General features: G+C 64.0%; 5 protein-coding genes across 8 annotated transcripts; 3 read left to right on the plus strand and 2 right to left on the minus strand.

The window, feature by feature from the left end:
* The first annotated feature begins 2,002 nt into the window (after window positions 1-2,002).
* On the plus strand, window positions 2,003-11,632 carry LMOD1 (leiomodin 1). Its single transcript, XM_004934868.5, has 3 exons — window positions 2,003-2,370; window positions 8,768-10,327; window positions 10,764-11,632. The coding sequence occupies exons 1-3, from the start codon at window positions 2,119-2,121 to the stop codon at window positions 10,788-10,790; spliced, it is 1,839 nt and encodes a 612-aa protein (XP_004934925.2). The 5' UTR covers window positions 2,003-2,118; the 3' UTR covers window positions 10,791-11,632.
* Window positions 11,633-12,151: 519 nt separating this feature from the next.
* On the plus strand, window positions 12,152-14,136 carry LOC107055157 (myb-related transcription factor, partner of profilin-like). 2 transcript variants are annotated; one of them, XM_015298792.4, is made up of 2 exons: window positions 12,152-12,866; window positions 13,537-14,136. In XM_015298792.4, exons 1-2 carry the CDS (start codon window positions 12,386-12,388, stop codon window positions 14,040-14,042), a joined length of 987 nt encoding a protein of 328 aa, XP_015154278.3. In that variant the 5' UTR covers window positions 12,152-12,385; the 3' UTR covers window positions 14,043-14,136. The 2 variants fall into 2 exon arrangements, with proteins under 2 accessions (XP_015154278.3, XP_015154279.3); XM_015298793.4 differs by having other exon boundaries at window positions 12,152-12,836.
* Window positions 14,137-14,693: 557 nt separating this feature from the next.
* SHISA4 (shisa family member 4) lies at window positions 14,694-17,777 on the minus strand. The gene is made up of 5 exons (XM_015298798.4): window positions 17,632-17,777; window positions 16,435-16,606; window positions 15,646-15,779; window positions 15,143-15,322; window positions 14,694-15,064 (listed from the first exon to the last, which is right to left on the minus strand). The coding sequence occupies exons 1-5, from the start codon at window positions 17,696-17,698 to the stop codon at window positions 15,018-15,020; spliced, it is 600 nt and encodes a 199-aa protein (XP_015154284.1). The 5' UTR covers window positions 17,699-17,777; the 3' UTR covers window positions 14,694-15,017.
* Window positions 17,778-18,275: 498 nt separating this feature from the next.
* C1orf106 (C1orf106 homolog) lies at window positions 18,276-23,053 on the minus strand. Of its 3 annotated transcripts, none has more exons than XM_015298790.4 (9): window positions 23,005-23,053; window positions 22,469-22,532; window positions 21,921-22,033; window positions 21,721-21,840; window positions 21,279-21,492; window positions 20,648-20,701; window positions 20,190-20,580; window positions 19,212-19,788; window positions 18,276-18,619 (listed from the first exon to the last, which is right to left on the minus strand). In XM_015298790.4, exons 2-9 carry the CDS (start codon window positions 22,521-22,523, stop codon window positions 18,527-18,529), a joined length of 1,617 nt encoding a protein of 538 aa, XP_015154276.1. In that variant the 5' UTR covers window positions 22,524-22,532; window positions 23,005-23,053; the 3' UTR covers window positions 18,276-18,526. The 3 variants fall into 3 exon arrangements, with proteins under 3 accessions (XP_015154276.1, XP_015154275.1, XP_015154277.1); XM_015298789.4 differs by having other exon boundaries at window positions 22,469-22,580; XM_015298791.4 differs by lacking the exon at window positions 20,648-20,701 and having other exon boundaries at window positions 22,469-22,580.
* Window positions 23,054-24,387: 1,334 nt separating this feature from the next.
* TMEM167B (transmembrane protein 167B) lies at window positions 24,388-25,548 on the plus strand. Its single transcript, XM_001231624.7, has 3 exons — window positions 24,388-24,444; window positions 24,527-24,658; window positions 25,172-25,548. The coding sequence occupies exons 1-3, from the start codon at window positions 24,435-24,437 to the stop codon at window positions 25,252-25,254; spliced, it is 225 nt and encodes a 74-aa protein (XP_001231625.2). The 5' UTR covers window positions 24,388-24,434; the 3' UTR covers window positions 25,255-25,548.
* The last annotated feature ends 9 nt before the right edge of the window (window positions 25,549-25,557 follow it).

The following is a 25,557-nucleotide window of genomic DNA, read 5'->3' on the forward strand; positions in this document are numbered from 1 at the left end:
AGCCTTACGGTACCACGGGTTGCACAGGAACCTGGCTCTGGTCTGCCGTGGGTCTGCCAGGACCCCCAGGTCCTTTTCTGCAGAGCTCCTTTCCGGCAGCTCAGCTCCCAACCTGCACTGATGCACACAGCTGTACGACCCTGCCCTTGGTGCACGTTATCAGCTTCCTCTGCCCTGCCCAGCCTTGTCCCACCTGCGGGGGGTGGCACTGCGGGGGGGGTCCCACTCTGCGGGGGGCCCGCAGAGGCCCATCACCAAAGGGACTCCTGCAGGCCAGCTGGGGACAGCAGTGACGTGGAGCAGGCTGCAGGGAGGGAGCAGGTGTCTTTCAAGGGGAGGTTTGGTGTGGGGCTGAGGTTGGGTTTGGGAGGGCAGCAGCTCCTACTTGAGAGGCTGGGAAGAGCTGCAGCTCGGAGGTACTGCTTGCTTTGCAGGGACACGTTGTGACATGCAAAGATCGGGGGCTCAGCCTTCCCTCCTCCAGGCTCTGAAGGAAAGGGCAGATAAAACAGCTTGGAGGGATCCGTCCATAGCACAGGTCTGAGGAGTGCTGGCAGCGTTTGCTGAGCATGCCACGTTCCCTGGCATCACTGTGCTCGGTGTGGATGGGGAGCACAGGGCAGCGGGGAGATAGGAGTGATGGGCTGACGTGGGATGAAATGCAGCAGCGCAATGTTTAAGGCTATGCACTTGGAAACTAGAAACAACAGTTCCTTCCCCAATCTGGAAACAATCTCGGTTGTGTGTCTGAATCATAGGAAGGCTATGAGCGGGAGCCGAGTGCTGCAATGCTGGAGATAAGAGAAATCCTAGACTGCAAGCAGTCTGCGTTTCCCATCCAGATGGGGAATGTCTGGGCTGCAGCACGAGGCGCCAGGAGGCCCACCTGGAGCACCCCGTGTCTGTGTGGGGTGAGATCTGAGCTGCCAGACAGCAGGGAGAGTAATTGGGCTGGTGAGGAAAACCTTAGGAGAGCTCATTCCAGTGGAGGAGACCAGAGGGCTGCTCGCATGGGCTAGGAGAGAGATGTGAGAGCAGGCAGTAAATACCAGGGGGTTGATAAGGAATGAAGAAAAAGGGCGAAGCCGGCAGCGTGTCGAATGGGTACAAAATGTGGTGTGTGGGGTAAAGCTGCTTTAAAACTTGGAGAGAAAGAGCACATCTGCCACGTCCCTCTGGGAGAACTTGCAGATGCCAGGGAGCTTCTGTATGGATTAGGTGGATGGAAAGTAGGTGCCTCCAGGCAAAGCCTGGGCTTAGGACACCGCCTGGACCAGAAGCAGAAGACAGTCAGGAATTCAGCCTGTGCAGAAGGAGGGATGTCTGTGGGTTTGGGCAATGGGGAATGGGGGAGCTGTGATAAAGAGCAGCTGCAGAAACCCCTGCAGAGGATGGGGAATGTACAGAAGCACTGACCAAGCAGCCCAGGGCCGGTGCTGGGCTCAGACCCACGGAGCAGAGCCGGGTGGGCACGCAGTGCTGATGTCTGCCAGGCTTTGCACATCCTCTGTGCAGAAAGCAGTCTGCACCAGCAGCCCCGCCAGCCCCTCCCTGACAGGCTGACCCCACAGATGCTGGGGATCACTGGGATAGGGGTGGAAGAAGCTCAAGGCTGGGCACACTGCTGCTGCTTCCAGCCCAGAGCTGGCAGGAGCACAGCACCAAGCTCCTGAATCTGCCCTCCTGTAAGCAGGGGGGCTCGGGGGTGAGGCTGACCCTGTTACCCTCGGGCCAGGATGTGCCCCCAACCCCCAGCTCCCCAGCCTGCCAGCTTGCGTGCATTTTTGCCTGTTTTTCTCCCTCCGTTGGCCCATTGCCTTTAAAAGGCTAAATGCTCCGGACTAAATTTGGTCATGCAGCTCTGCATGGTTCCCTGGAATGTCCTCGGGTTTCAGGCTCCCCCGACAGCACCATTCCCCGCCTCCCGCTGGGCTCCATTGGCCAACCCTTGTGCCGAGGGATGTCCCGTCTCCATCAGCACCGTACCCCGGGCTGCAGAGCTGAGCTTTAACACTTCAGCACCTGCTGTGGGAAGCTGTGTGAGAGCCTCGGCTCTGGCTTTTTCCTCCTGCTTTGGGTACCGCAACAACCGCAACCGTGTCTCGCCAAAGGGCCAAGATGTCCAAAGTCGCCAAATATCGGCGACAGGTGAGCGAAGATCCGGACATCGACAGCTTGCTGTCAACTCTGTCTCCGGAGGAGATGGAGGAGCTGGAGAAGGAGTTGGATGTGGTGGATTCCGATGGAAGCATCCCTGCGGAGCAGAAGCAAGCAGACGTGGCCCCGGGCGGCACGCAGAACTGCGATGCGGTGCTCAACCACCACGGGAAGGAGCCCAGGAAGCGCCTCCAAAGGGAGCAGGCGGTGGATGTGAGTCCAGGCTCCCCACGCTGTGCTGCTCTTCGGGCACGGCTGTGTGTGGGAGCTGCTTGGAGGGGCTCGTTGGGGGGTGGTGGGCAGGCCGGGGGATGGGGCAGGGAGCTGGCAGCCAGAAGGGGCTTTGGGGAGCTATCCGAAAGCCAAAGCTGCTCTCACGGGGCTTCTCCTTGCCTGTGGGCAGGGCTGGGGGCTTCAGCAGCCTCTGCTCCCTGTGGAGTAACAGAGGGGAGAAGTTGGCTGCTTGGTGGGAATCACCCCAAGAAGCTGGATTTGCTCTGAGCCGTTTCCTTCCCGTTCATCATCCAGCTCAAACCCATTCTTTTCTTTTGGCTTGGGTCCCTTTACCTCCTTCCCTGCATCGGGTGAATCCTCTAAGATTGGGGTGACGAAATGTCGTTCCAGCCCTCATCCCATACATCCATGCCTTGCCTCGTTGGCAGCCGGTCCCGCTTCCCTGCAACATTTATTAACCTCTGCACTAAGAATATTTGGTATGCACTCAGTGCGGGGGAGGCTGGGAAGCATTTGGTTTCCCTCGCTTTCCACGGCAGGCTGAGCCAGAATGCTGGAGAAGGGAATGGAGGCAGTGATCCTGCAGGGCTGCATTGGGGCACCAAAGTTAACGTGCTGGAAACTGGTCCTATGAAACAGGCTGGGTAATGAAACGTTATGGCATATAGTGATGTATGCGATTCTAATAGTGGTAAGTCCCTTGCAGGGAGCTCACACGTTACCTACGCTCAGTAAACCAGGCAGACCATCCATCCGATGTTGGAATACAAGGAGATGACAGGGGAGCAGTGTGTTCAGCCTGGGGATGCATCCCATAATTCCTGCTGTCCCCTGCAGCTCGGGATGCTGTGCTGTTCTGTTCTGCCACGGAGCCCCCATCCTGACCAGGGCCCGGCTGCAGCCGGGATGCAAAGAGGGAGAGATGAGAAGGGCAGGTTTCTCTTGGAGTCCCGCACAAGGGGTTAAGCAGCTCTCCCAGCTCCCCCCTGGCCGTGTGGACGCCACAGCCATCACTTCTATATGCGGTGCTCGGCGTGGGCTGGGGGAGCAATTCCCCTCCTTGGCTCACTGCCCCCGGCTGCCAGAGCTCTGCCTGCAAGGCCTTCCCTTGGCTGAGAGCTGTGGAGCACTGAGGGTCTGACGCCCATCCCTTCCTCCCCTCAGTGTGCATTAGGATGTGCAGAGCTTTGCCAAAGCGGGAAGCGGGGCGTTTTAAGGGGAAGGGTTTGGGTCCTGCTGGTCTCCCAGCTCTGCCTGCTCAGTTTCAGCCCCGCTCCAGGCACCCCAATTCCCTCCTAAAAGCAGGAAGGGGGGGTCGGATCAGGAACTGTTGTGACTCCACAACAACACAGCCTCTCTCTGTGATGAAAAGGGCAAACTTGGGTAACCAGGAGGCAGTTTATAAACAGCCCAAAATAGATGTGAGCTTTGCCCTGACTTCTCTGCGCCGCACGGCCAAACGCATAGCTGGGCGATGCATTAATTAATTAATCTTCATTTCCTACTGCCGGCGAGTGCTTGGTGCTGTGCTGCTCTTCGGATGCACCCTTCCCTGTGCCTCCAGGGAGGGCAGGTTGGCAATGCTCACCAAGGGGTAAATGGGGTCTCTAATTGCAAAGACACAGCGAGAGAAGTCCATGCTGGGAATGTGGTGTTGTTCTGAAGCAGAGGCGTTGAGCAGTGTGCTCAACTGAGCTGCTGTCACCTGGGATCCTTGCAGCTTGCCTCTTCCGAGCTCCATGGGGTGGCCTCCCACAAACCCCTCTGTCCTTCCTCCCTGGCTGCTGGGCTGTGCACACGTGGGCTGAGGCTCACTGGTGGTGTTTAACCACTGAGAGCAAACAGTGTCCCACTCGTGGGTACGCAGCCAGGTGAGGTCCCTGCTGGGGAACCCCTCTGTGACAGCGCAGAGGACCAAGATGGCATTTTGGGTTCATATTCGTGGCCAAATCTCGTTGGTTGTCCGTGGAACCATCTGGAAACAAAACAAGCAGTGGATTTGCATAGCCAGGACAGACTGGAGGGGAATCGTAACCGAGGGCAAAGCAGCGCTTGTATCATTCCTGAAGCATCCCACTGCTCTGTGACTAACGCAGCTGCATTTAAGCTCTGTTTATCAACCCACCCCCCTCCCAAGGACCGCCGCTGCCCCCGGGCTCTGCCTTTCACTCAGCCAGATGAGAAGAGGAGCATCGTTTCCAGGCTGGTGCTCTTCCCGTGGCTCACGTTGGTGCCAGGGGCGCTGTGTGCCTGCCAGGCACCCGGCCCATCTAAGGGCACGAGTGGGCAAAGTGCTGTGCTTCTGCTCAGCCTGCAGCACCGCCAGTGAGCAGGAGAGCTCTGCATTTACATAAAGCACAACGGGGATGCAGGCAAACCCGTGGAGATGTTAGGAGCGTTGGGCTTATATGGGCCGAGCTGCCACAGGCGGGGAGCTTTATTGTCTGTTTATGTTTTGCTGATAAGGAGATATAGGGAGCAGGAAAAGAGCTCCAGTCGGTGACGTCTCGCTCTTGTTAGCAGTGTGACACCATTGTTTGTGTGCTGCAGTGGGCTCTGCAGCTCAGAGCCGGTACAAATCAGCCGTGCTGCCCACCCCCAGGCTTTGCCATGGTGGGAATAGCAGCCGGGTGCCACCAGCAGCCACCACAGCATTCCATGTGCAGGTCCTGGCAGGGAGGAGGCGTCTACAGGCAGCAGCACGGCGCGGTGCAGTGCTCCATCCCTTCCTGCTTGTCGCTCTCCTCAATCCTCCTTCAGCCTGCTGCAAATGAAGTATCCAAAGGAGGGCTTGGAGATGCACACCTTGCCCCTTGCAGCCCCAGATGGAGAGGGGATGAGCAGAAGAGCGGCCTCAGCTTGGGAATATCCCCTTTGGTCTGTGCTGGGAAGCAACGCGTGGAAGAGGAATACCCAGGCTACTAAAACCAGCTTTTGGCAGAGAATGAGACTTCCCATTTGCAAAGTACCCAGCAGCTCTAAGGGCTCCTGGGGAAATGGCTGCGTGTCACTGTAGACGAGATGGGGCTGTGCTATTCAGGGGAATGCCGTGGAGACTTTTGTTATCTGCTGTAATTCACCAATGAAGGCAAAGCAAGGCAAAAGTCATGGCCAGGAGCCGACCGGTCCCCAGAGGACAGCACTGCATCTCAGAAGGAGCGTTGGCCTGGGAAGGGCGAGGATGCGGCCAGCACTGGGGTCAGGAAGGCTGGGCCAGAAGGGAAGGGGACAATAGGACATCTCATTAAAGTGACAGCGATGGCTGAGGTGGGACGGGAGCATCGAGGGCAAAACGAGCTGTGTTGGGACAGCAGGGGACATCCCCGTGTCCTGGGAGCTCCACGTGCCTTATGCCCAGCTCCCTCACCCCTTCTGCCATGGCTGAGCTGCAGGATGGGGGTGTGGGTGCGCCCTGCAGCCTCTGGCTGCATGCAGGCAGGATGTGTGCTGCTCCGTGCCCCAAAATCCCCTCTGCCACTTGGGATTTGCACGGTTCCCATGGGCTGCAAAACTGTCCTGTTGGCTGCAGGGGGGTTGTTATGACAGCAGGGCTGGGGGGAGGGGGTGTTCTCATGGTGCAGGATTTGTGCTGCAGCTCTGAAGGGATCTGGTGCATAGAGCACAGTTCTGTGTGGACGCAGCAGGTCCTGGCCAAAGCCAGCATGCAGAAATGGCTCAGCCAGCATTGTTGGTGGGGAGGGAGAGAGTCACGAGGAGACCCCCGGGCCCACTGGGTGCAGAAGTTCACCAGCGTGGCTAAAATTGTTCCTGGGTTAATGGAGTTCAGCTGCTCCTTGGTGCACTGTGGTGCAGGAGAGCTGTGTGCTCCCCCAGTGCTCCTCAAGAACAGACATCCCCACGGCTGCACACAGCACCGTGTCCCTCTGCTCAGTGCCCACATCCTCATTGCCCCCCCATAGCAAACAGCACCCGGAGCCCCTTTGGAGCCCCCCCCCACCCCCACTTCCCAGCAGTGCTGGCAGTTGGTGTGTTCTCGTGTCGTTGATGGGGTACAGCTCCTCAAGGCAGAGCTCCCCACGGCACAGCTCTCCATGGCACATCTCCCCATGGCTCACGCTGTGTTCGCCGCTGACCCGAGCACGTGGCCGCTGCAGCAGGGCAGGCAGCCCAGCACTGTGATGCTGCCCATGAGTGCCTCTTCCCAGGACATGCCTCCGCAAATAGCTGCTCGTTGCTGTGAGCTGGCCCCCTCCAAAGCCAAACATTTATTCTGCTAATGCATTTCTCCTGCTCCCCTCTGCCAGGGATTGATGCTGCAGCAGCACCGTGCCAGTTGCTCCTTCCCTCCACTTGAGCATGGATTTGGAGAGCCCCCGTGACCCCCAGCCCACCCCAGGAGCCCCCCATTCACCGTGCACCCAATTCTGTGCACAGCGGGGCGATCCGCATCCCTGCCACCTCCCAACCCCAGACGCCCGGATCCACGCTGTTCTCCACCCCAACCCATGCAATGGGGCTCCAGGTGCAGGGTGCAGCCCTTTGCTCTCCCACAGCCCCATGGCAGCTCAGCACAGGGCTCAGTGCACAGCCCGGTCCCATCTGCTCACACTGGGCTGCGAGCGCTCGGATTCCAGGCAAGAAGTTCCCGGCCTGCTTTGCCTTTTAAGGAAGCATCTGAGTGGGTTTGAGGGTTGCAAATGCTAACAAGCAATGGCAATGCTCATTTTAGTCTATTTAGAGGAAACGGGAAGGCATTTCAGTTCATCAAAACACTGGTGATTAATCAGCCCAGTACCAGGCTGTTTTCATTAGGCTTATTTTTAAAGGTCTGACACGCAGTGTAAAAATATTCCCCTCATAATCATGCTTGCAGGGGAGGGGATGGCATGGAGGGGTGCTGAGCGCCTGTCCCTGGGTGCCCAAGGTAAATATGGGCTGAAGGTGGCCATGGAGGGGCTGTGGGGATGGCCCCGGCCATGCTGCGGGAGGCAAAGGGAGGAGCAGGGAACACGTGCATCCCTCCTTTCCCCTTCCCTACCCCCCTTCCCTTCCCTTTCCATTTCACCTTCCCCCTCCCCTTCCCCTTTCCCTCTGCCCTGGACATGTGGCAGCAGATTAGGGCCCAGTTGCTTTAATGATAACAGCACTAACGATGTGATAACAAGATAAGAGATATGGCTTTGCCTTGCAGGGCTGATTATTTCACTCTGGTTTTGTCTTATTTGGAGAATTCCATTGCCTCCTCTAAGTATGGAAGGTTTTGCAGCTCCTTTCCCCCAGAGTTTTCCTCCCTTTCTTCAAGATCTGCTCATTCTTGGCCAAAGCCTTCACTCTGCTTTGTCCTGGGGAGCCCCCAGCCCATCACCGAGCTGCACAGCATGGGCCGGAAAGGAGAAGGCTTTTTGGAGCACCTGGTGTGGGGCTGGGGCTGCTGGCTGCAGCTTGAGGAGTGGAAGAGAAAGGGCTGGAGAGCTTGGGAAGCTGTGCAAGGAACCTTCATCCTCAAAATTCCAACCCAGGACGTCCCCAAATGCCTTTGAAAGGCACCTCTGGGCTCAGTGTGCGAGGCAGCTGCACCCCCCGCTCCCCATCCATCCCCACTGCTGGGGCTGTGGACGTGGCTCTGTGGGTCTGGCACGTGCCTCTGTGCCTCCTGCCCAGGTTCCGTGTTGGGGAGCCAAGAAATCTCTTAGCTAAATAAACAGCTTCGTCCCAGATGGCATCTGTGTGTGCGCCAGGTACACGCTGTCCCTGCAGCTGGCTGCTGCTGGCCTGGCCGGTTCTTCCCACCAAACAGCAGTCCCAGGGGGCTGGCATGGAGCTGGGATGGGGCTGCTGTGGGGTCCTGGCTGTGATTTGGGAGTTCAAGGCACAGTGCTGACCCTCACGTGCTCCCCCGGCATAGAGTGGGGAGAAGGAAGCCCAAATAGCCAAACTCAGCTGCAGGCATCGCTGCAGGGTTGTGCCCTGCACTGCAGGCTTGGTCCCAGCGCTGAGCATTCTCCTGTGCCAGATGCATCCCTGCATAGCACCGACCCATAGTGGGAGTGGAGGGGTCTCACAGCTGCACTGCTGCCACAAAATGTGGGTCCCGTGCCTCGCTCCAGGTTCATGGGGAAGTGAATGTGGGGCTGCAGGACCAGCACGCCGGGGTCCCGCGGGCTCTGCCTGCATAGGGGCGCTCACACCGAGCCCTCCCCTGGAGACAGGTTTGGTTCTGCTCTGCAGGACACAGTCAGGGACTGCAGTGCGGTGTGAGAGCACCCAGATGGGGGGGGGAGGGGGGGGCTTCCCAAGGCCGGGCTGTGCCGGAGCAGTGCTGGCAATGATGTCTGGGATGTGACTGAGAGCTGGGTGGTGAGGCTGGAGCTCAGGGAGCCTGACCTGCTAACAGCTCCGTGATCTCTGTTGTTAGGAAAGCAGGCTGGACGAGAAGAAGGAAGTCAAGAATGGAGAAGAGAAGGGAAAGGAAGCTCCTGCCAAAGACCTGGCCAGAAAACGCGATACAGGAGTGGGGAAAGAGTCTAAGAAGGAAGAAAGTGCCCAAAAGACGGAGCCGAAAACTAAAGGGGAGGCTGAGAGCAAAACCAAGGACAGGAAAGCCATCAACGACAAGGTGAAGGCCATGGAGAACAAGCTGATGGGCAAGGACAAGAAGGAGGAAGAGAAGGGTTCAATGGCAAAGAGGGATGCGGAGAAGGACAAAAAGGAAGAGAAGGGCTCAGCGTTAAAGAAGGACGCGGGGAAAGATAAAAAGGAGGAGGAGAAGGGCTCAGCACTGAAGAAGGATGCAGGGAAGGATAAAAAGGAGGAAGGGAAGGGCCCGGCAGCAAGGAAAGAGACAGAGAAGGAGAAAAAGGAAGAAGAAAAGAGGTCGGTATTGAAGAAGGTCACCGAGAAGGACAAAAAGGGGGAAGAGAAGAGCTCGGGATCGAAGAAAGAGGCAGAAAAAGACAAGAAAGGGGAAGAGAAGAAAGAGAAGGAGAAAAAAGAAGAGGAGAAGAGCTCAGCTTCGAAAAAATCCGAGGCGGATGGGAAGGAGAAACAGCAGCCCGAGGCGGAGGGGAAGGAGGAGCCCAAGGCAGCGGCACAGAGCAGCCCCACATCCACCCCCAGCAGCGCCCCGGAGCAGCCCAAGGAGGACGAGGCGTCCAGCATCTTCGACGAGCTCATCGAGAAGGTGAAGAACAACGACGCCGACGTCACCGAGGTGAACGTGAACAACTCGGACTGCATCAACAACGAGACCTTGGTGCGCTTCACCGAGGCGCTGGAGTTCAACACCGTGGTCAAGCTGTTCGCCTTGGCCAACACCCGCGCCGACGACCACGTGGCCTTCGCCATCGCCATCATGCTGAAGTCCAACAAGGTGCTGACCAGCATCAACCTGGACTCCAACCACATCACGGGGAAAGGCATCCTGGCCATCTTCCGGGCGCTGCTGCAGAACGACACGCTGACGGAGCTGCGCTTCCACAACCAGCGGCACATCTGCGGGGGTAAAACGGAGATGGAGATCGCCAAGCTGCTGAAGGAGAACACCACGCTGCTCAAGCTGGGCTACCACTTCGAGCTGGCCGGGCCCCGCATGACCGTCACCAACCTGCTGAGCCGCAACATGGACCGGCAGAGGCAGAAGCGCCTCCAGGAGCAGAAGCTGGCGCAGGAGCGCGGCGAGAAGAAGGACCTGCTGGAGGTGCCCAAGGTCGGAGCCCCCAAGGGGTCCCCCAAGGGGTCCCCGCAGCCGTCGCCCAAAGCGCCCCCCAAAAACTCTCCCAAGAAGGGGGGAGCGCCCGCCGTGCCGCCCCCACCTCCTCCTCCGCTCGCCCCGCCGCTCATCAACGAGAACCTGAGGAACTCGCTCTCGCCGGCCACGCAGAGGAAGATGGGGGACCGGGCGCCCATGCAGGAGAAGAGCTCACGAGATCAACTCCTGGCGGCCATCCGCTCCAGCAACCTCAAACAGCTCAAGAAGGTGAGTGTGGGGCTGCGGCGGGGACGGCTGCGGGCAGCACCGCGGGGTTGGTGCGCTGGCTGAGGTCATTCAGGCAGTGCTGGGGACAGAGTGTGGGCTCCGTGGTTCCGGTGCAGAGCATGGGGCGGGGACAGACCCAGATCCCTTTGCTGAGCACACGGGGCGGGCAGATCCATCCCTTGGCACAGTCCCCAGGAGGGCACATGGGGTCAGGAGATCCATCCCTTACAGGGACATGGGGTCAGGGGATCCATCCCAGTGCAAAGCCTCCCTTTCCCAAGGCACTTTGCGCCCCTGGCCATGCTGCCCTGGGGCATGGGGACAACCAGAGCCTGGCCAGGAAGGGACAGTGACCCCAGAGCTCTGAGCACCCCCGGCAACATAGGGTCCCCCCACCACCGATCCGTGCCCGGTAATGGGACATCTCCTCCTGCAGGTGGAACTACCAAAGCTGCTGCAGTAGGGAGTGAGACGCTCGCCTTCCTCGTGACTCTCGCCGTGCCAAGCCCTTGGGGACCCTGCAGTGACCGACGCCGAGGAGCAGAGATCTCTCTGGGACTGATGGAGGAAGGGCCGGGCCCGAGGAGGGCCGGCGTGGTGGTTGGCCACGGCGCGTGAGAAAGACCTCGTATTTATTGTTTGTACAGTTGTGATCCCTCAAGCTCTTTCTGTTGCCAGCACAGCGCCCCGCACTGCTTGGGGACGCCGAGGACGGATGGGGGGGGACTGGCAGAGTGTCCCCTGCCACATCCCACCCCGATGCAGGGAGAGGGGCAGAAGGGAGGTGGCAATGGGGCTGGGGGTGCCATTGGGCCAGAGGTGCACTGAGGGGCTGCGTCCCCCAGCCCCATCCAGCCTGAGGCGAGCGGATGGGGACAGGTGGGCCATGGGGACGTGGTCATGGCGTGTGTCCCCATGGGGTCCCCATGCTGCCAGGAGGGTGATGGAGTGAACACTGGGTGGTGCAGGGGGAGGGATTTGGGGAGGTGGTGAAGAGCTGGAGCAGGAGAGGGGGTCACATCTGGGGGTGTCCCCAGGGCTGTCCCACCCCTGCAGGACATGAGACCCGACCTCTCCTACCGGACATTTGTCCCCATGCAGGGACTGAGTGCTCCATGGAACTTAGTGGGGGGGGGGGATAGCAGAAAGGGATAACACTGTCACCTGTAGTGTCACTCACAGTGTCACTCCACCAACCGTGGGCATACGTTTGGGGCCGCAGTGCCTGCCCTGGTGCAAAGCCTCGCTCGTGGTCTGTACACCCGCGGCCACCGCATCGGCAATAAAGCTTCACCCAACGCTTCAGTGCTCCTCAGGGACACAGCAGGGGGACAGCCACCCCCGGCCAGCACACCGTGGAAGCTGGGGACAGGGCCAGGTGGTGGCGTGGGAGGGGGCACTGGGAACGCTTGGAGATGCTTCGTGTTGAAAAAGACCTCTAAGATCACCAAGTCCCACCGTCAGCCCATCCCCACCATGCCGATAACCACGTCAAGTGCCACAAAATAGGGACATTACGACCCGGCACCCTGGAGCCGTGCGGTCACCCCAGACCGGGCACCTTGGGGCACCCCAAAGGGCACCATGGGACCAGCTGGGCACCCCGCAGCCAAACGCAAAGGAGCCATCCCGATCAGCTCGCCCCGGCAGCACCCCGACCCGGGCACCGGGGGCCCAAACGTGGGCACGGTGAGGCCGTCGGGGCCGCTCCGAAAATACCCCGCGGGGCTGCACGACGCGACCGCCAGGGGGCGCCACACCGCGCGGGGCAGTACCGGCCCGGGCCGCTCCCGGCAGTACCGGAGGCTGCCAGCAGGGGGCGCCACACCGCGGGGGGCGCACCGCCGGCAGAGGTCGCGGTGCCGCCGCCCGCCCCGCCCCGCCGCGCTGCCGCCCCCCCCCCCCCCCCCGCCCCGCTCCGCTCCCGCGGCGGCGGCCGCTCGGTGCGGCGGCGGCGGCGGCGGCGGCGCAGACAAAGGGGCGGCGGTGCCGGGGTGGGGGGGGGGGAAGGGGGGGCGATGGGCGGCGGGGCGGCGGCATGAGGGGGCGGCGGGCAGCATGGCGGCGGCGGGCGGCGCGGCGCGGCGGGGGCTGCTGAAGCGGAAGCCCAACTTCACGCTGCAGGAGATCGAGATCCTGATGAGCGAAGTGCTCCGCTACGAACCGCTGCTCTTCGGCGCCGCCGCCAGCACCGTGAACGCCTACGAGAAGCAGAAGATCTGGTGGCGCATCACCAATAAGATCAACGCCGCCGGCCGCAACCAGCGCGACATCGGCGAGGTGAAGAACCGCTGGAGGGGGCTGCGCCGCCGCGCCAACGATAAAATCACCCGGCACCGGCAGGAGCGGCAGGGCCCGGCACCGCGACCCGGCGCCGCACGGCACCACGGGGCCGCCGCCGGAACCGGCACCGCCGCCGCCGAGCTCGGCCCCGGACCCGCGCCCGTATGGGGACCGCGCGGCGGCGAAGCGGCGCCGCTGCTCGGAGGGGAAAGGGCGGCACCGCGCGGTGCGTGCGGGAACGGAGCGGGGTGGGATGGTGAGGATGGGGTGATGGACGGGGGGAGGAGGGGTGTGGAGTGAGTGGGGAACGGGGCGGGGAGCGCTGGGACGGGTGAGGGGCTCGGAGAGGGATGGGGGTGGGGTGGGTCCGGGGGGGGGACGTGGGTATGGGGGGCGGATATATGGGGTAGGGACCGGGACCGAGGGGGGGATGTGGGGATGGGACGGGCACAGCGGGACCGTGAGAGGGAGATGGGATAGGGAACTGCAGCCTGGACGGGGATAGGGCCGTGGAGAAAAGGATTGGGGCGCGGGTTTGGGGACACGGGGATGGGGACGGGGATGTGGCGGGACGTGGTCCAGGGCAGGGATGTGGTGGAGTCAAACAGGGACACGGGAGACCGGGACAGGGGTGGGGACGTGGGAAGGGGCTGAGAAGGGACGAAGGACACGGGAGTGCCGGGATGGGGATGCGGATAGAGGGATGAGGGACATGGGTGGGGGTGGGCGGGGGATGCGGGGCCCGCAGAGGGCGCACGGAGGTGTTTGGGGACACGGGACACGAGCGCTTTGGGATTGGGTGTCCCCACGGCGCAGCGCTCCCTGCCCTCCTGCCCCAAATCCCAGCGCTGGGGGCTCCCAAAGGCCGCCACGGGGGCGGGGGGGGGGTGTTTGACAGCCATGTGACAGCGCTGCGTCCTGCGCAGGTGTGAAGGAGGAGGCGGTGAAGGAGGAACCGGTGGAGGTGAAGATGGAGCCCTTCCATGACCCCACGGACGGCGGCACCGTCCCGGCGCATCGGCAGCCCCGCAGCAGCACCCACAGCCCCGGCGAGGGCTGGAGCCCCCCGCAGCCCCCCCAGCCCGACCTGGGGATACAGCCGGAACCTCCGGGCTGCGACTTCCCCGGCAGCGTCATCTTCGAGCCGGACGCCGAACGGCTCAGTGACTGCGGCGAAACGGGGGGAACCCCCGGCACGACGGACGGGACCCCCGAAAGCAGCGCCCGGCTCAGCCCGGCCGAGCTGCGCCTCATCCGCTGCAACGAGCGGCTGGTGCAGGAGGTGCGCGCCTTCCGCCGGGAGTGCGCCGAGAGCCGCCGGGAGATGGCAGCGGTGCTGCGCAGCATCGCTCAGGCGTTGGGCGGCCTCAGTGCCAGCCTGGCCCAGATCCGCGAGCGCTACCTCGGGGGGCACGCGGCCCCCCAGCCCTGAGCCCCCCCCCCCCAACCCGCGCCTCCCATCCCCATTTTATTATTTGAACTCCCACTTCAATAAAACTCAGCGCTGCCCCCCCCGGTTGCCCCCTCCCCGGGATCGCTGCGGATGGCTGAGGGGGTTTTCTTCATAGGAAAAGGGTTGGGGGGGTGCTGAGACTCCAGAGGTGGGGCAGGAAGCAAAAACCCCATAGCTCCGCGCAGTGCATCAGCACTGTGGGTCCCACTCAGGCTGCCGGGATGTGGCAGTCCCAAATTTAGCCCCCCCCCCCCCCCCCCCTCCCAGTGCCGCTGCATGGTGTGAATCACTCCGAAAATAGGCAGTGAATCACAGCCCACAGCGGATGGGGGGGAGACGCATCCCGGCCCCCGCGGCGCAGAGCGGTGGGGAAATCACTGCGCTGCACTCAGCGCTGCGGGTTCGGTGCTTTTGGCCCCAAAATGCCGCCGTGATCGGGGTTTGCAGCCCGGTTCTGTGTCGGTTTGGGGGGGGGGAGGTTGAAGAAGTTGCTATAAGGAAATGATTGGTTTTCGGATGTAGGAATGTTCAGAGGGGGGAGGAGGAGGAATGCGACCCCATTGAAATCTGTCCGTCCCCCCCCTCCTCCCCTCCCCCCAAAGGGTGTGGAGGCATCGACACAACACCACGGCGGGGGGACACACACTTTAATGCTGCCCATTTGGACCACGGTGCCCCCCCGGTGCCGGAGGGCAGGGGGACCCCCGGCCTCACTGCCCCCACCCTCATGCATGGCCTCCCCCCGTGAGCACCCACAATGGGCCCAGTGTGTGGGGTGGGGACAAAAGGCACTCTGTGCTGCTTGTCCCCACAATGGCCTGGGGGGGGCGGGGGGCAGAGATTTCCATGAGCATCACAGGGCAGAATCACGGCCCCGGGGCGGGGACAGCGGGTACCCCCCCACACTGTGTCCCCTACGGGTGTCCCCATTGGGAGAGGGGTCCCCAGGGGGGCTCAGGCACCGGGATAGCTGGGCTGTGCGGGGACGTAGGGTGGTGGTGCTGCGGAGACATAAGGGGGGTGTCAGTGTGGGCCCCCCCAAAAGGCTGTAGTGCTTTTAGGGGGGACCCATTGCTCACCTGTGGGGTTGTAGACTGGGGGTCCCGAGGGGTACAGCGGGTACTGGGCGGCAGGGCCGGTGGGCGGGTACATGGCCATGGGGGTGAAGCCAGGCTGGGGGGGCACAGGTCCGGCTTTGGGGTCCACAGGGAAGGGGGCAGGTGGGGGTGCAGGATAGCTGGTCAGTGGGATCTCAGGTCCTGGAGGAGAGAGGGCTGCGGGCTGCCACCCACTGCTGCCCTGTGCCAACCCCGAGTCCCCCACCCTGCATCCCAAATCCCCCATCATGCATCCCATATCCTCCCTTGCACCTTAAATCCCCCACCCAGCACCCCAAATCCCTCCTTCTGTACTCCACCCCGCACCCTTTGCACCCCAAATCCCCCTCCTTGTACCCCAAATCCTTCCGTATCCCAAATCCCCCCTTGCACCCCCGGTCCCCACCCTACATCCCCACAGACCCCCACCCTACACCCAAATCCCGCACCCCACACCCTCGCAGTCCCCCCCCCTCAGCTCCCACCTTGCAGGGGGGTGCGGAGGTGCTGTCTTCGCTGGTACAGATAACAGCAGGAGCACATGAAGCAGCAGACGATGGTGGTGACGATGGCGATGAAGAGCACCACGGCCGAGGCGATGCCCGCGATGGTCTTAGGGCTGAGGGACAGCACTCTGATCCCAGAGCCCACAAGCAAGCACCCAGCAGTGGTGCTCAGCACCCAGAGGCAGCACCCAGCACCCATTCTCGGCACCCAGATCCCAGCACCTAACGCTGATGCCCAGCACCCAGCAGTGATTGATGCCCAACACCCAGTGCTCATTCTCAGCACCCGGATCCCAGTGCCCATCAGTGACTCCCAGCACCCAGCAGTGATGGATGCCCAGCACTCAGCATCCAGCAGTGATGCCCAGCACCCAGCAGTGATTAACGTCCAGCACCCAGCACTGACAGCCAGCACCCAGATCCCAGTGCCCATCAGTGCTGCTCAGCACCCAGCAATGACTCCCAGCACCCAGCAGTGACTCCCAGTAGTGATGGATGCCCATCACCCAGCACCCAGCAATGACTCTCAGCACCCAGCAGTGATGGATGCCCACCACCCAGCAGTGACACCCAGCAGCCAGCAGTGACTCCCAGCACCCAGTAATGACTCCCAGCACCCAGCAGTGATGGATGCCCACCACCCAGCAGTGACACCCAGCACCCAGCAGTGATGGATGCCCACCACCCAGCAATGACTCCCAGCACCCAGCAATGACACCCAGCACCCAGCAGTGACTCCCAGCACCCGCAGCATGCAGCCCCAGGCACCTGAAGGCGAGGCAGTGGCGCTGCTGGCGCTCCGTCAGGAGGCGCAGGGGGTCATAGCAGCAGTACCGCTGGTGACACGAGCCACAGCAGAACGAGAAGGCCTCGCAGTCGAAGCCGGGGTGCCACGAGCCGTTCCTGTCCACGTACCACAGGCAGTCCTCGCCCCCCGCCACTGGGGACCACCCTCGTCACCTCGGTGCCACCACCCCGGTGCCACCAGCAGCGGCCCACATCCACAGCCCCAGGTGGGGACCCTGTGTGTGTCACTGCATCCCATCCCCACATCCCTGCCATGTCACTGTCCCCCCTCCAGCCCACCCCCATGTCCCCATATCTCACTCCGCGCTGTCCCCATGTCTCCGTACCCCTCTCCATCCCATCCTCGTATCCCCATACCTCTCTGCATCCCACCCTCGTGTCCCCATACTTCACCCCATGCAGTCCCCACGTTCCTGTACCCTATTCTGTCCCATTCCCACGTACCCACTCCCCGCTTCACCCTGCCCCACACCCCCATACCCTGCTCCACCCCTCCCCACATCCCCGTACCCGTCTCCATCCCATCCCCAGGCCCTCGTACCCCTATTCCATCTGCCCGCCCTATCCCCAGCTCTATCCCATTCCCATATCCCCACACCCCTTTCATCTGTCCCCACGTCCCCACACCGCTCTCCATCCCACCCCCACGTTCCCTCCCACACACCTCCTCATCCCATCCCGCTCCCCCACACCCCCCTCCACGACATCCCCGCGTCCCATCCCGGCGTCCCCCCATCCCGGTCCCCTCCCCATCCCATCCCGGCGTTCCCCCGCCCCGCCCCACCCTCCCCCGCTCTATTTCTGGCGCTGCCGCCCGCACTCCCGGAATAGCCCCGGGGACGGCGCCCGGGGACTGCGGGGTCACAGCGGCGGACGGCCGTTCCACACCGCTCCCAGCCCCGCACCGCTCCCAGCCCCGCACCGCGCACAGCCCCGCACCGCGCACAGCCCCGCACCGCCGCCCCCCGCCGGGCTTTCCCGGGCGAGGAAGCCGAGGTTCGTGCACGGCCCCTCCGCGGAGCAGCCGGGGGTGCAGCGGAGCCGCGCGCCCGAATCCCCGCGTCCCGCGGGCGGCTGTCCCACGGTCACAGCCGGCGTCACCGGGCCGCCCCGCGGCGCTCCCCCCCCCCGCCTCCCCCCGCCGCCTCGCTCACTCACCCAGCGAAGCGGCCACGGTCATCAGCACGGTGCCGGCCAGCGGCCAGCGGCTGCCGGCGGGGCCCATCGGGGGGGCGGGGAGGGGGGGGCCGTTGCGTACCCCGCGCGGTGCCGGCGGCGGTGCCGGTTCGGTGCAGGCCCGCAGTGACGCCGCAGCCGGTGGAGCTCGGCCGCCGCCCGGTGCCCCCCCGCGGCACAGCCTCCCGCCGCACGCAGCGGCCCCAGCCCGCCCCCACCGGGCGGAGCGCCCCGGCACGGCCCCGCTCCCCGCAGCCCTCCCGCAGCCCCGCGCTGTCCTTGCCCCGCGGTCGGCCCCTCCTGCACCGATCCCTGTCCCCATCCCATCCCCATTCCATCCCCGTCCCCACACCCAGTGTCCACTCCCTACCCCTTCCCACCCTCGTACCCCATCCCTGCGCCCCATCCCACCCCCACTCCTGCTCTCTCTCACCCCACACCCAACCCCTGTATGGGATAGGTCCCATACCCCACTCTCTCCCCCTCCCCTGCTCCCACCCCTGCCCCGTGCCCCCTCCCCAGCATCAGTCTCGGCCATGCATGGCTTCACCCCAATGCTGTTGGTGGCACTGGGGACAGAGGGACACGACCCGGGGAGATGGCAAGGACAGAGGTGACCGCACAGAGATCCCAAATGACCACGTTTATTAGGCAAAAAAAAGATACCCGATTATGACACATCTGCACTGCAGACCCTTTAGGGGTCACTGGTGACATGGGACAGTGTAAGGAGCCAGCCCTGCCCACCCCAACCCACAGCTGTGCCCCCCCCCCCCCCCTTCGTCCCCATGCCCACAGGGGTGCGTGACGGCTGTGTCCCCACTCTCCCCATTGCCCTGGGCCAGCCAGGCCGTGCCCCGTGGGGTTGGGGGCCGCCTCACACCTGTGTGATGATCTCGCCGTTCTCAGGCACGTAGACCTGCACGGGCACGCCGGGAGGGGAGCGCCGCAGGATGCGGATCGGGGCCGCCTGAGTGGGAGAAGGGACCTGTGGGTGCTGGGACCCCACCCCGTGCCCCGGGCACACGGCCCCACTGGGAAATGGTGGGGGCTGTGGGGTGGCGGCGGGTCCCAACCTGCCCCACATCCGTACTGCTGGTGGGGCCCTGGAGGCGCCTATAGGGACCCTCTGTGGTCCCCCATCCTCCCCTAAAGGGCCACATCCTGGCCCCAAAACACCCACAAGGCACTAGTGCCGGCAGTGGGACCCTAACCCTCCCCTAGGGACCCCCCTGGGATCCCTGTAAAACGAGCTCCTGCCCCTGATGACCTTCCAGCCCTATCCCACAGACCCTCGTGGGGTCCAACGCTGCCCCAGGGACCATTACAGGCCCTCAGTTCTCCCCCCAGGGCACCTCAGGACCTCATGCTCTGGGGACCCCCATGGAACCCAACCAGAGCCACCACTGGGTAACAGCCCGTGTCATCCCCACTCCCACAGGGCAGCACTCAGGGGGTCCCCACAAAGTGACAGCCATCCCATCACCCCCCACCCACCCACTCCATCCCATCCCCACCCCATCGCCCCCACCCCCCCATCTCCCCCCATCCCTGTGCCTTACCTGAGCCCGCAGCGGTGCCCCACGGAGGGGGGGCCCATCCTGGGGGGTCGCGCAGCGGTGTCCCCGGAAGGCCCCCTGTCTGTCGAGGGAATGGGGCCGGGCTCCCCGCAGCCGGGCGCGTTGGTGCCACGATTTGAGCTCCTCTGTCACCACCGCTTTGGAGAGCCCACGGGACCCCCCCGGCACGTAGTCCTTGAGCGAGGGGGTGCGCACGATGCGGCTGTGTGAGGGCACCAGGCGTTGGTAGCGCAGCGGGGCCAGGTCCTGCTCATAGAGGAACACCGGGGGGCCGGGGGGCGGCAGGAGCTGGGGGGCACCACGGGGGTAGAAAGTGGGTTCGGTGCCATGTGGTGGGGCTGGAGGACGTGGGAAGGAGACGTCGGGGCTGCTGCTGCCCGGGGAGGTGGCGTGGGAGACGCTGGAGACGTCGGAGATGCTGTCGTCGGAGCCGGAGCGCGGTGTGGGGCTGGGGGCCGGCGGGCAGGAGGGGGGCACCGTCACCGTGTAGTGTGTGGGGCGGCGGCGGGGAGCGGTGCTGCGGCCCCGCATCTCACCCGGCTCCCAGCGTGCATCCACCCTGCGGGACAAGGGGTGGGCTTCATCCTTCTCCCCCCAGAAGTGTCACCATCCTCCTCCCCGTAGGGTCATCTCCATGGTCCTCGTGGATTTAGCTCCATCTCCTCCATGGGGCTTTCTCCTTCCTCCTCTCCATGGGGTCATCTAGATGCAGCAAGCTCCATCCTCCTTTCCATGGGTTTATCTCTTTCCTCACCCCACGGGTCATCTCTATCTTCCCCATGGGTTATCTCTGTCATCCCACAGGTTAACATCTCCAACCCCCCCATGAGTTATCTCCGACTGCCCTATGAAGTGATCACCTCCATCCTCCCCACGAATTATCCCCATCCTCCCTCTGGGTTATCTCCCACCTCCCCATGGGTGCCAGCAGCCCCCGTCCCCGCTCACGGCACACCATACCTCAGGGACTGGCACTGTCCACGTCGGATCGCTGGCTCTGGGGTGCTGGGAGCGCTGGATCCCATCTGCCGGCACAGCACCACACTCCGGACGGGGATGAAGCGATACGGGGCCACATCCCCAGCCCTGCGCTCAGGGCTGACGGGGACAGCGGCGACAGCAGGTGGGGATGTGGGGCAGCACCGCGGCCCGCGGGTTTCCCCATCCCCAGGCTCAGCACTGATGTTCTTGGCCTTCCCATAGGGTCCATCGAGGCTGGTCTCTCTCCAGGGGCCGGGGGGTGCAGAGGGGCACCCCAGACCCTCACTCTGCTCCTCGGAGGCCAAACGGGGCCACGGGCACGGGGATGGAAGGCGCTGCGGGGTGCCGGCTCCCATCGGCTGTGCCTCCTCTGCAGGACAGACGGAGCGTTGCGGTGGGGAGGGGCGGAATGCGTCCCCCGTACCCACAGCCCTTACCCTCCTCCAGCAGCGCAGCATCCGACAGCGAGCTCTCATCCGACGCGCTGAGCTCTGCGGGGAGAGCGGTGGCACAGCGGTGTGCCATGGGGCACCGCGCTCCCACGGCCGCCACCCAACGCGTCCCCGCTCCCCTCCCGCGTCCGCCTGTCCCGACACGTTTGGGGACGGCGGCGGGACCGGCTGGTCCGGCTCAGAAGAGCGCTCCGGGCAGCTCCCAGCCCCACAGCCCTGCCCAGGCTCTGCCGTGGGAGCGGGGCGCATCCCACACTGCGGTGCAAACGCCGGGCACAAAGCATAGGGGTGCGCACAGTGGGGTAGTGCGGCGTTGGGGTGCACCCTTGAGGGTACAGCCACAGGAGGAGGAGGGCCGGGGCACATCCGTGGGGATGCTGCATCTACCACTGAGGAAGTTCTGGGGTTCATTCACAGGGATGAAGGTTTGGGGCGCTCTCTCCCATGGCGGGGGGCGTATCGGGGTGCACTCCCTGGGGGTGGGAGATCGGGGTGCACCCATGCAGAGGAGCATTTTGGGGGGCACGCACCACGCGTGGTACAGCAGTGCATGTGCACCGGGGACCCATGGCGACGCACATCCCTTCCCCCCCAGAAGGAAGCCCCCCGTTCTCACCCTGAGCCCCCCCAGCGCCACCAGCAGACATGGCCCGGCGCTCGGCCAGCAGGGTGTCCTCCAGCGCCTTCAGCTTCTGCTCCTCCTTCAGTGCCGCCGTCTTCCTCCTGCGGCGCAGCTGTTTGCTGATGTTCTCCTCCCGGCACAGGCGATGTGCAGCTCTGGCAATCTGCATCTGCAGCGCCAGGTCCCTCTCCAGGGCTCCCAGTGGGTCCTGGGGGTGGGGAAGGGGACACTTGGCACCCTCAAGCCCCCCCCCCCCACCCAGAGGACACTGCGCACCACAGGGCACTTCGCATTGTTGCATCCTCCTGCGCCCTTTGCAGTGCACCTCTGTGGGGGTGGGACGGTGAGGGGTGCCCCATAACAGCTCATCCCTTTGTGGGTGCCCCATGGCTGCAGCCCTCTGCCCCCTCCCCCCCTCCCCAGGACCCCCGCTCACCGTCCCACGCAGCACCAGGCTCTCATCCAGCTTGAAGGCGGCCCCGATCCTGCGCCGCACTTTGGGGGGCTTCTCACCGGCCTTCAGGGGGAACTCTTGGGGCAGCGTCCCCGTCAGCTCCTGGGGACGGGTGTGGGGACACTGAGCGGCGACTGGAGATGGGGAGGGGTTGGCGGGGTCCCCCCCGTCCCCAGACTCACCGCCTCACGCAGGCAGAGCCGCCGCAGCTCCTGCACACACAGCTCCAGTGCCTGCTGCTGCCTGCGCACCCGCTGTGCCAACTCCTTCAGCGGGGCTGTGGGGCTGCCGGGGCCTGGACGGACGGACAGGTGGATGGACAGACAGATGGAGGGGCTGAGCTGCGGCCGGACGCCCCTCCCTGCCTCCCACACCCCCCCACTTCCCAGTTTTCCAGAGCTCCATGTTGAGATGGGTGCCGCTGCACCCATGGGTGCTGTGCTCACCCCTCTCACACTGCACACAGCAGTGATTTCCCACTGGGGGAGGTTCAGGGGGGGCCCTTTCACACTGACTCAGCCCAACCCGCAGTGAAACACCACTGAGTCACATTCAGACAGTGTCCCCCCGCTCTCCAAATGGGGAACCCCTGCATTGCCCAACAGCAAATTCTCCCCCTCCAACGGCAGCGTCCCAGTCTGTCACCCCGCCGTGCCCCTCAGTGCACCCCAGGAGGGGGCACCCATCACACCCCGGGTTGCAAAACCCCTTTTTGTCCCCCGATGCTCACCCGAGTGCAGCATGATCCCGCTGTCGGAGTCACCCGCCTCCTCCCTGCCCTCCATGCTGGGTACCTGCAGGGAGCAAGGCGAGGCCGTGTTTGCTTTGCCTTCTCGTAGGTCCTACGATAAACAAAGGTGTGCAAACACGTGCCTGGCGGCCCGGGCTGCCGGGCTGAGCCCCATCCCAGGGGCAAAGGTGGCGGGGGCGCGGGGCCGGTTTCGCTGGGTGCCTCTCCCAGTTTTTATTTCTTTCCTGTCTGGGCCACAGGCGTTTTCCTGGGGTGGGGGTGGGGGTGGGACGTGCGACCGTACCCCCCATGCGCGGCGTTCCCATCCCTCGGGGCCCAATGGGTGGGATGGGATCAGCCACCGAGTTGCATCGCCTTCGCCCCCCACTCACGCTATGCCTCAGTTTTTCTAGCAGGAAGGTGAGCACGTAGGGAAACTGAGGCAGGGAAGGGGCTGCCAGCGCTGGTTACGGGGCGGCAAGAAGGGCTGGGACCCCCATGGGCATGGGGCTGAGTGGGGCCGGGTGCTGCCTTACCTGGGTGCCAGCACGGCGGGGCCGTCAGCACGGTGCTCGCTGCCGCTCTGCTGCGCCCGGGATGCAGGGACGTGTTTTGACTTGAGAGCAGGGGAGGAGCAGGTGAGCAACACAGCCCCCGCCGCCCGCAGGGCCTGCATGGCGCGGCACAACTCGGCACGGTGAGGCACGGCGTGGCGGGGAGGAGCGTGGCACAGCATGGCAAAGTTTGGCACGGCACGGTGCGGAATGGCACGGCGTGGTGTGGTATGGCACAGTCTGGCACAGAAATGCATGGCACGGCGCAGCACGGCCCCAGCCCCTTGGCACTGTCCCCATCGTGCTCATGGCCCCAGGCTGGGGATGTCTGTTCTGGGGGAGTAGGAATCCATCTCACCCCCAAAGCACAGCCACCGCTGTGCCTTCCCACTTGGGGGCCTCTCCTGCCAGTCCCTGTCCATATCCCTGTCCATATCCCTGTCCATATCCCTGTCCCTGTGCTCCGTCCTCTCTCCCAGTTCTGCTCCCTCCTGGACCTCCACTTCATTGGAGGAAGCACTGACCATTATCCTCCTCCCGGGACAGACGTGGGGGTGGGAAGGGAGGAGGAAAGGGAAGAGAAAGGGTGAGGAGCAGAGAAGGCAGCACCATGTTGTGCCACACTATGGACGGATGGATGGATGGAGGGATGGAGGGAGGGATGGATGTATGGAGGGAGGGATGGAGGGATGGATGGAGGGACGACTTCTGCTGCTGCCCTTCCAGCTCGCACTGCTCAGCACAGCTCCTGGGTCACCCCAGCCTTGCCACCTGGCTGGGAAACTCCTCATCTCCATGTAGTGGTCCTGTCCCCATCCCCTGCTGGGGGTGAAGAGCAGCTCCTCGTGTGTCTCCTGGTGTCTCCAGACCCCCCATACTGGGTTTGGCACTATCTTGGGCTGCATGAGGGGGCCATGCACAGGGTGGGGGAATTGCTCACATCACCCTCTGGAGTGAGGCAGGGTCAGAGGGGAGAGGGCTACCAGGGCATGGCGTCACTTGGACCCAGGGCCACTAATGGACAGGGTCACCAGGAGGTCCCGAGGTCTCCTTGGGATGGCATCACCTGGGCTTACCACGATGGATGGGACAACCTGAGACACGGCCACACACGCTGTCCCTCCCGCGGCACCCTCTGAGCGCCTCCAACACCCTACGGGCTCCACAGCCAACCCATATCCCCCCCCCCCCACCCCCAGCGAGCACCAGCAGCGGGGTGGGGGAACCACGTTTAATCGGCGCTCGATTGAGGCTGCCTGCTCCGTGCGGCCCAATCCACCCCCCCTCCCCCGCCTCCATCGGCGCTCGGCTGCCCGCCCTGCAACTTCCGGTGTCGCGTTGGCGGAAGTGTCCGTGCGCATGCGCAGTGTGCGCGGGGCCGGGGCCGCGCTGAGAGAGCCCCCGGTGCCGCCATGACCAACGGTGAGTGGGGGGGGGGGTCCCGGGAGGGCCGGGGAGGGGTGAGGGGTCGTTGCCCCGCGGGACGCAGCTGTGCCGCCCGCAGTGTACTCGCTGGACGGGCTGCTGGTGTTCGGGCTGCTGTTGGTGTGCACCTGCGCCTACCTGAGGAAGGTGCCGCGCCTGAGGGCCTGGCTGCTGTCCGAGAAGCGCGGCCTGTGGGGCGTCGGCTACAAAGGTGAGGGGGGAACGGGGGGGGGGGGGGGAGTTGTGGGTACGGGGGTGGGAACGGCGGCGTTGGGTTCTGACGTAAAGGATGTGGGGCCGGGATGGGAGCGTGGGGCCGGGCTGTGGGTGACGTGATGGAAGTGGTGGCGTTGAGGTCTGAATGGGGACCGGGATGGGGATGTGGGGATAGGATGGGATGGGATGGGATGGGATGGGATGGGGTGTGGAACCGGGATGGCGGATGGTGGTGTGAGAGGGGGACGGTGGTGTTGGGGGCACGAGCTGGGCTTGGGCATGGGATGGGGATGGTGGCATTGGGTGTGCAGTGGGCTGGGATGTGGAATGGGGGCATGGTGGGCTTGACTTGGGGCACAAAATGGGGATGGTGGGGCTGGGATGGAGGGACGATGGGGTCTGGGATGGGGGTGGTGGCATGGGACGGGGACAGGAATGCAGGGTCCAGGACAGTGCTGGGACAGTGGCCGGGTGCTGCCCAGCACAGCCCCCTGCTACCGCTCTGCAGCTGCCGTCATTGGCACACGGCTGCACGTGCCCGTGGCCATCTCCTGCGTGCTGATGGCCTTCTACGTCCTCGTGGTGAAGTGACCCTGCCAGGACGCTGTGGCAGCCGCTGCAGCCCGACTCTGAGTCCGCCTCGTCCCTGTGCCCGGTGTGGGGCAGCACCAGGCGTCACCATGCAGCGTTACTTGTCAAGGGGCTCGGCACCACCGGGAGAAGGGAAGATCCCAGTGACCGCCGGCCCCCTCCCCATGGCCAAGGGGTCCTGGGGGCTGGGCCGGCAGCGAAGGACCCTTCCGCATGTGCGGGGCCGCATTTTGGTGCCCCGGTGGCCGAGCGGCGGGGCTCGTCGTGCCAATAAACGCGCTCTGTCCACCGCCACCACCGTGC

This window comes from Gallus gallus, chromosome 26, assembly GCF_016699485.2.
Source record: "Gallus gallus isolate bGalGal1 chromosome 26, bGalGal1.mat.broiler.GRCg7b, whole genome shotgun sequence".
Lineage (NCBI taxonomy): Eukaryota > Metazoa > Chordata > Aves > Galliformes > Phasianidae > Gallus > Gallus gallus.

What these genes read in the sequence shown, in the direction of transcription:
- LMOD1 (XM_004934868.5), top strand. Translation starts at nt 2,119, where the DNA reads ATGTCCAAAGTCGCCAAATATCGGCGACAGGTGAGCGAAGATCCGGAC. An exon ending in AAAGGGAGCAGGCGGTGGAT is followed by an intron (nt 2,371 to 8,767) that starts GTGAGTCCAGGC and finishes CTCTGTTGTTAG; the next exon opens with GAAAGCAGGCTGGACGAGAA. An exon ending in ACCTCAAACAGCTCAAGAAG is followed by an intron (nt 10,328 to 10,763) that starts GTGAGTGTGGGG and finishes CTCCTCCTGCAG; the next exon opens with GTGGAACTACCAAAGCTGCT.
- LOC107055157 (XM_015298792.4), top strand. Translation starts at nt 12,386, where the DNA reads ATGGCGGCGGCGGGCGGCGCGGCGCGGCGGGGGCTGCTGAAGCGGAAG. An exon ending in GAACGGAGCGGGGTGGGATG is followed by an intron (nt 12,867 to 13,536) that starts GTGAGGATGGGG and finishes CGTCCTGCGCAG; the next exon opens with GTGTGAAGGAGGAGGCGGTG.
- SHISA4 (XM_015298798.4), bottom strand. Translation starts at nt 17,698, where the DNA reads ATGGGCCCCGCCGGCAGCCGCTGGCCGCTGGCCGGCACCGTGCTGATG. An exon ending in CGCCACTGCCTCGCCTTCAG is followed by an intron (nt 15,780 to 16,434) that starts GTGCCTGGGGCT and finishes GCTGTCCCTCAG; the next exon opens with CCCTAAGACCATCGCGGGCA. An exon ending in CCTCCGCACCCCCCTGCAAG is followed by an intron (nt 15,323 to 15,645) that starts GTGGGAGCTGAG and finishes TCTCTCCTCCAG; the next exon opens with GACCTGAGATCCCACTGACC.
- C1orf106 (XM_015298790.4), bottom strand. Translation starts at nt 22,523, where the DNA reads ATGGAGGGCAGGGAGGAGGCGGGTGACTCCGACAGCGGGATCATGCTG. An exon ending in TGGCGCTGGGGGGGCTCAGG is followed by an intron (nt 20,702 to 21,278) that starts GTGAGAACGGGG and finishes CTCTCCCCGCAG; the next exon opens with AGCTCAGCGCGTCGGATGAG. An exon ending in TGCTGCGCTGCTGGAGGAGG is followed by an intron (nt 20,581 to 20,647) that starts GTAAGGGCTGTG and finishes TCTGTCCTGCAG; the next exon opens with AGGAGGCACAGCCGATGGGA.
- TMEM167B (XM_001231624.7), top strand. An exon ending in GTGGGGCGTCGGCTACAAAG is followed by an intron (nt 24,659 to 25,171) that starts GTGAGGGGGGAA and finishes ACCGCTCTGCAG; the next exon opens with CTGCCGTCATTGGCACACGG.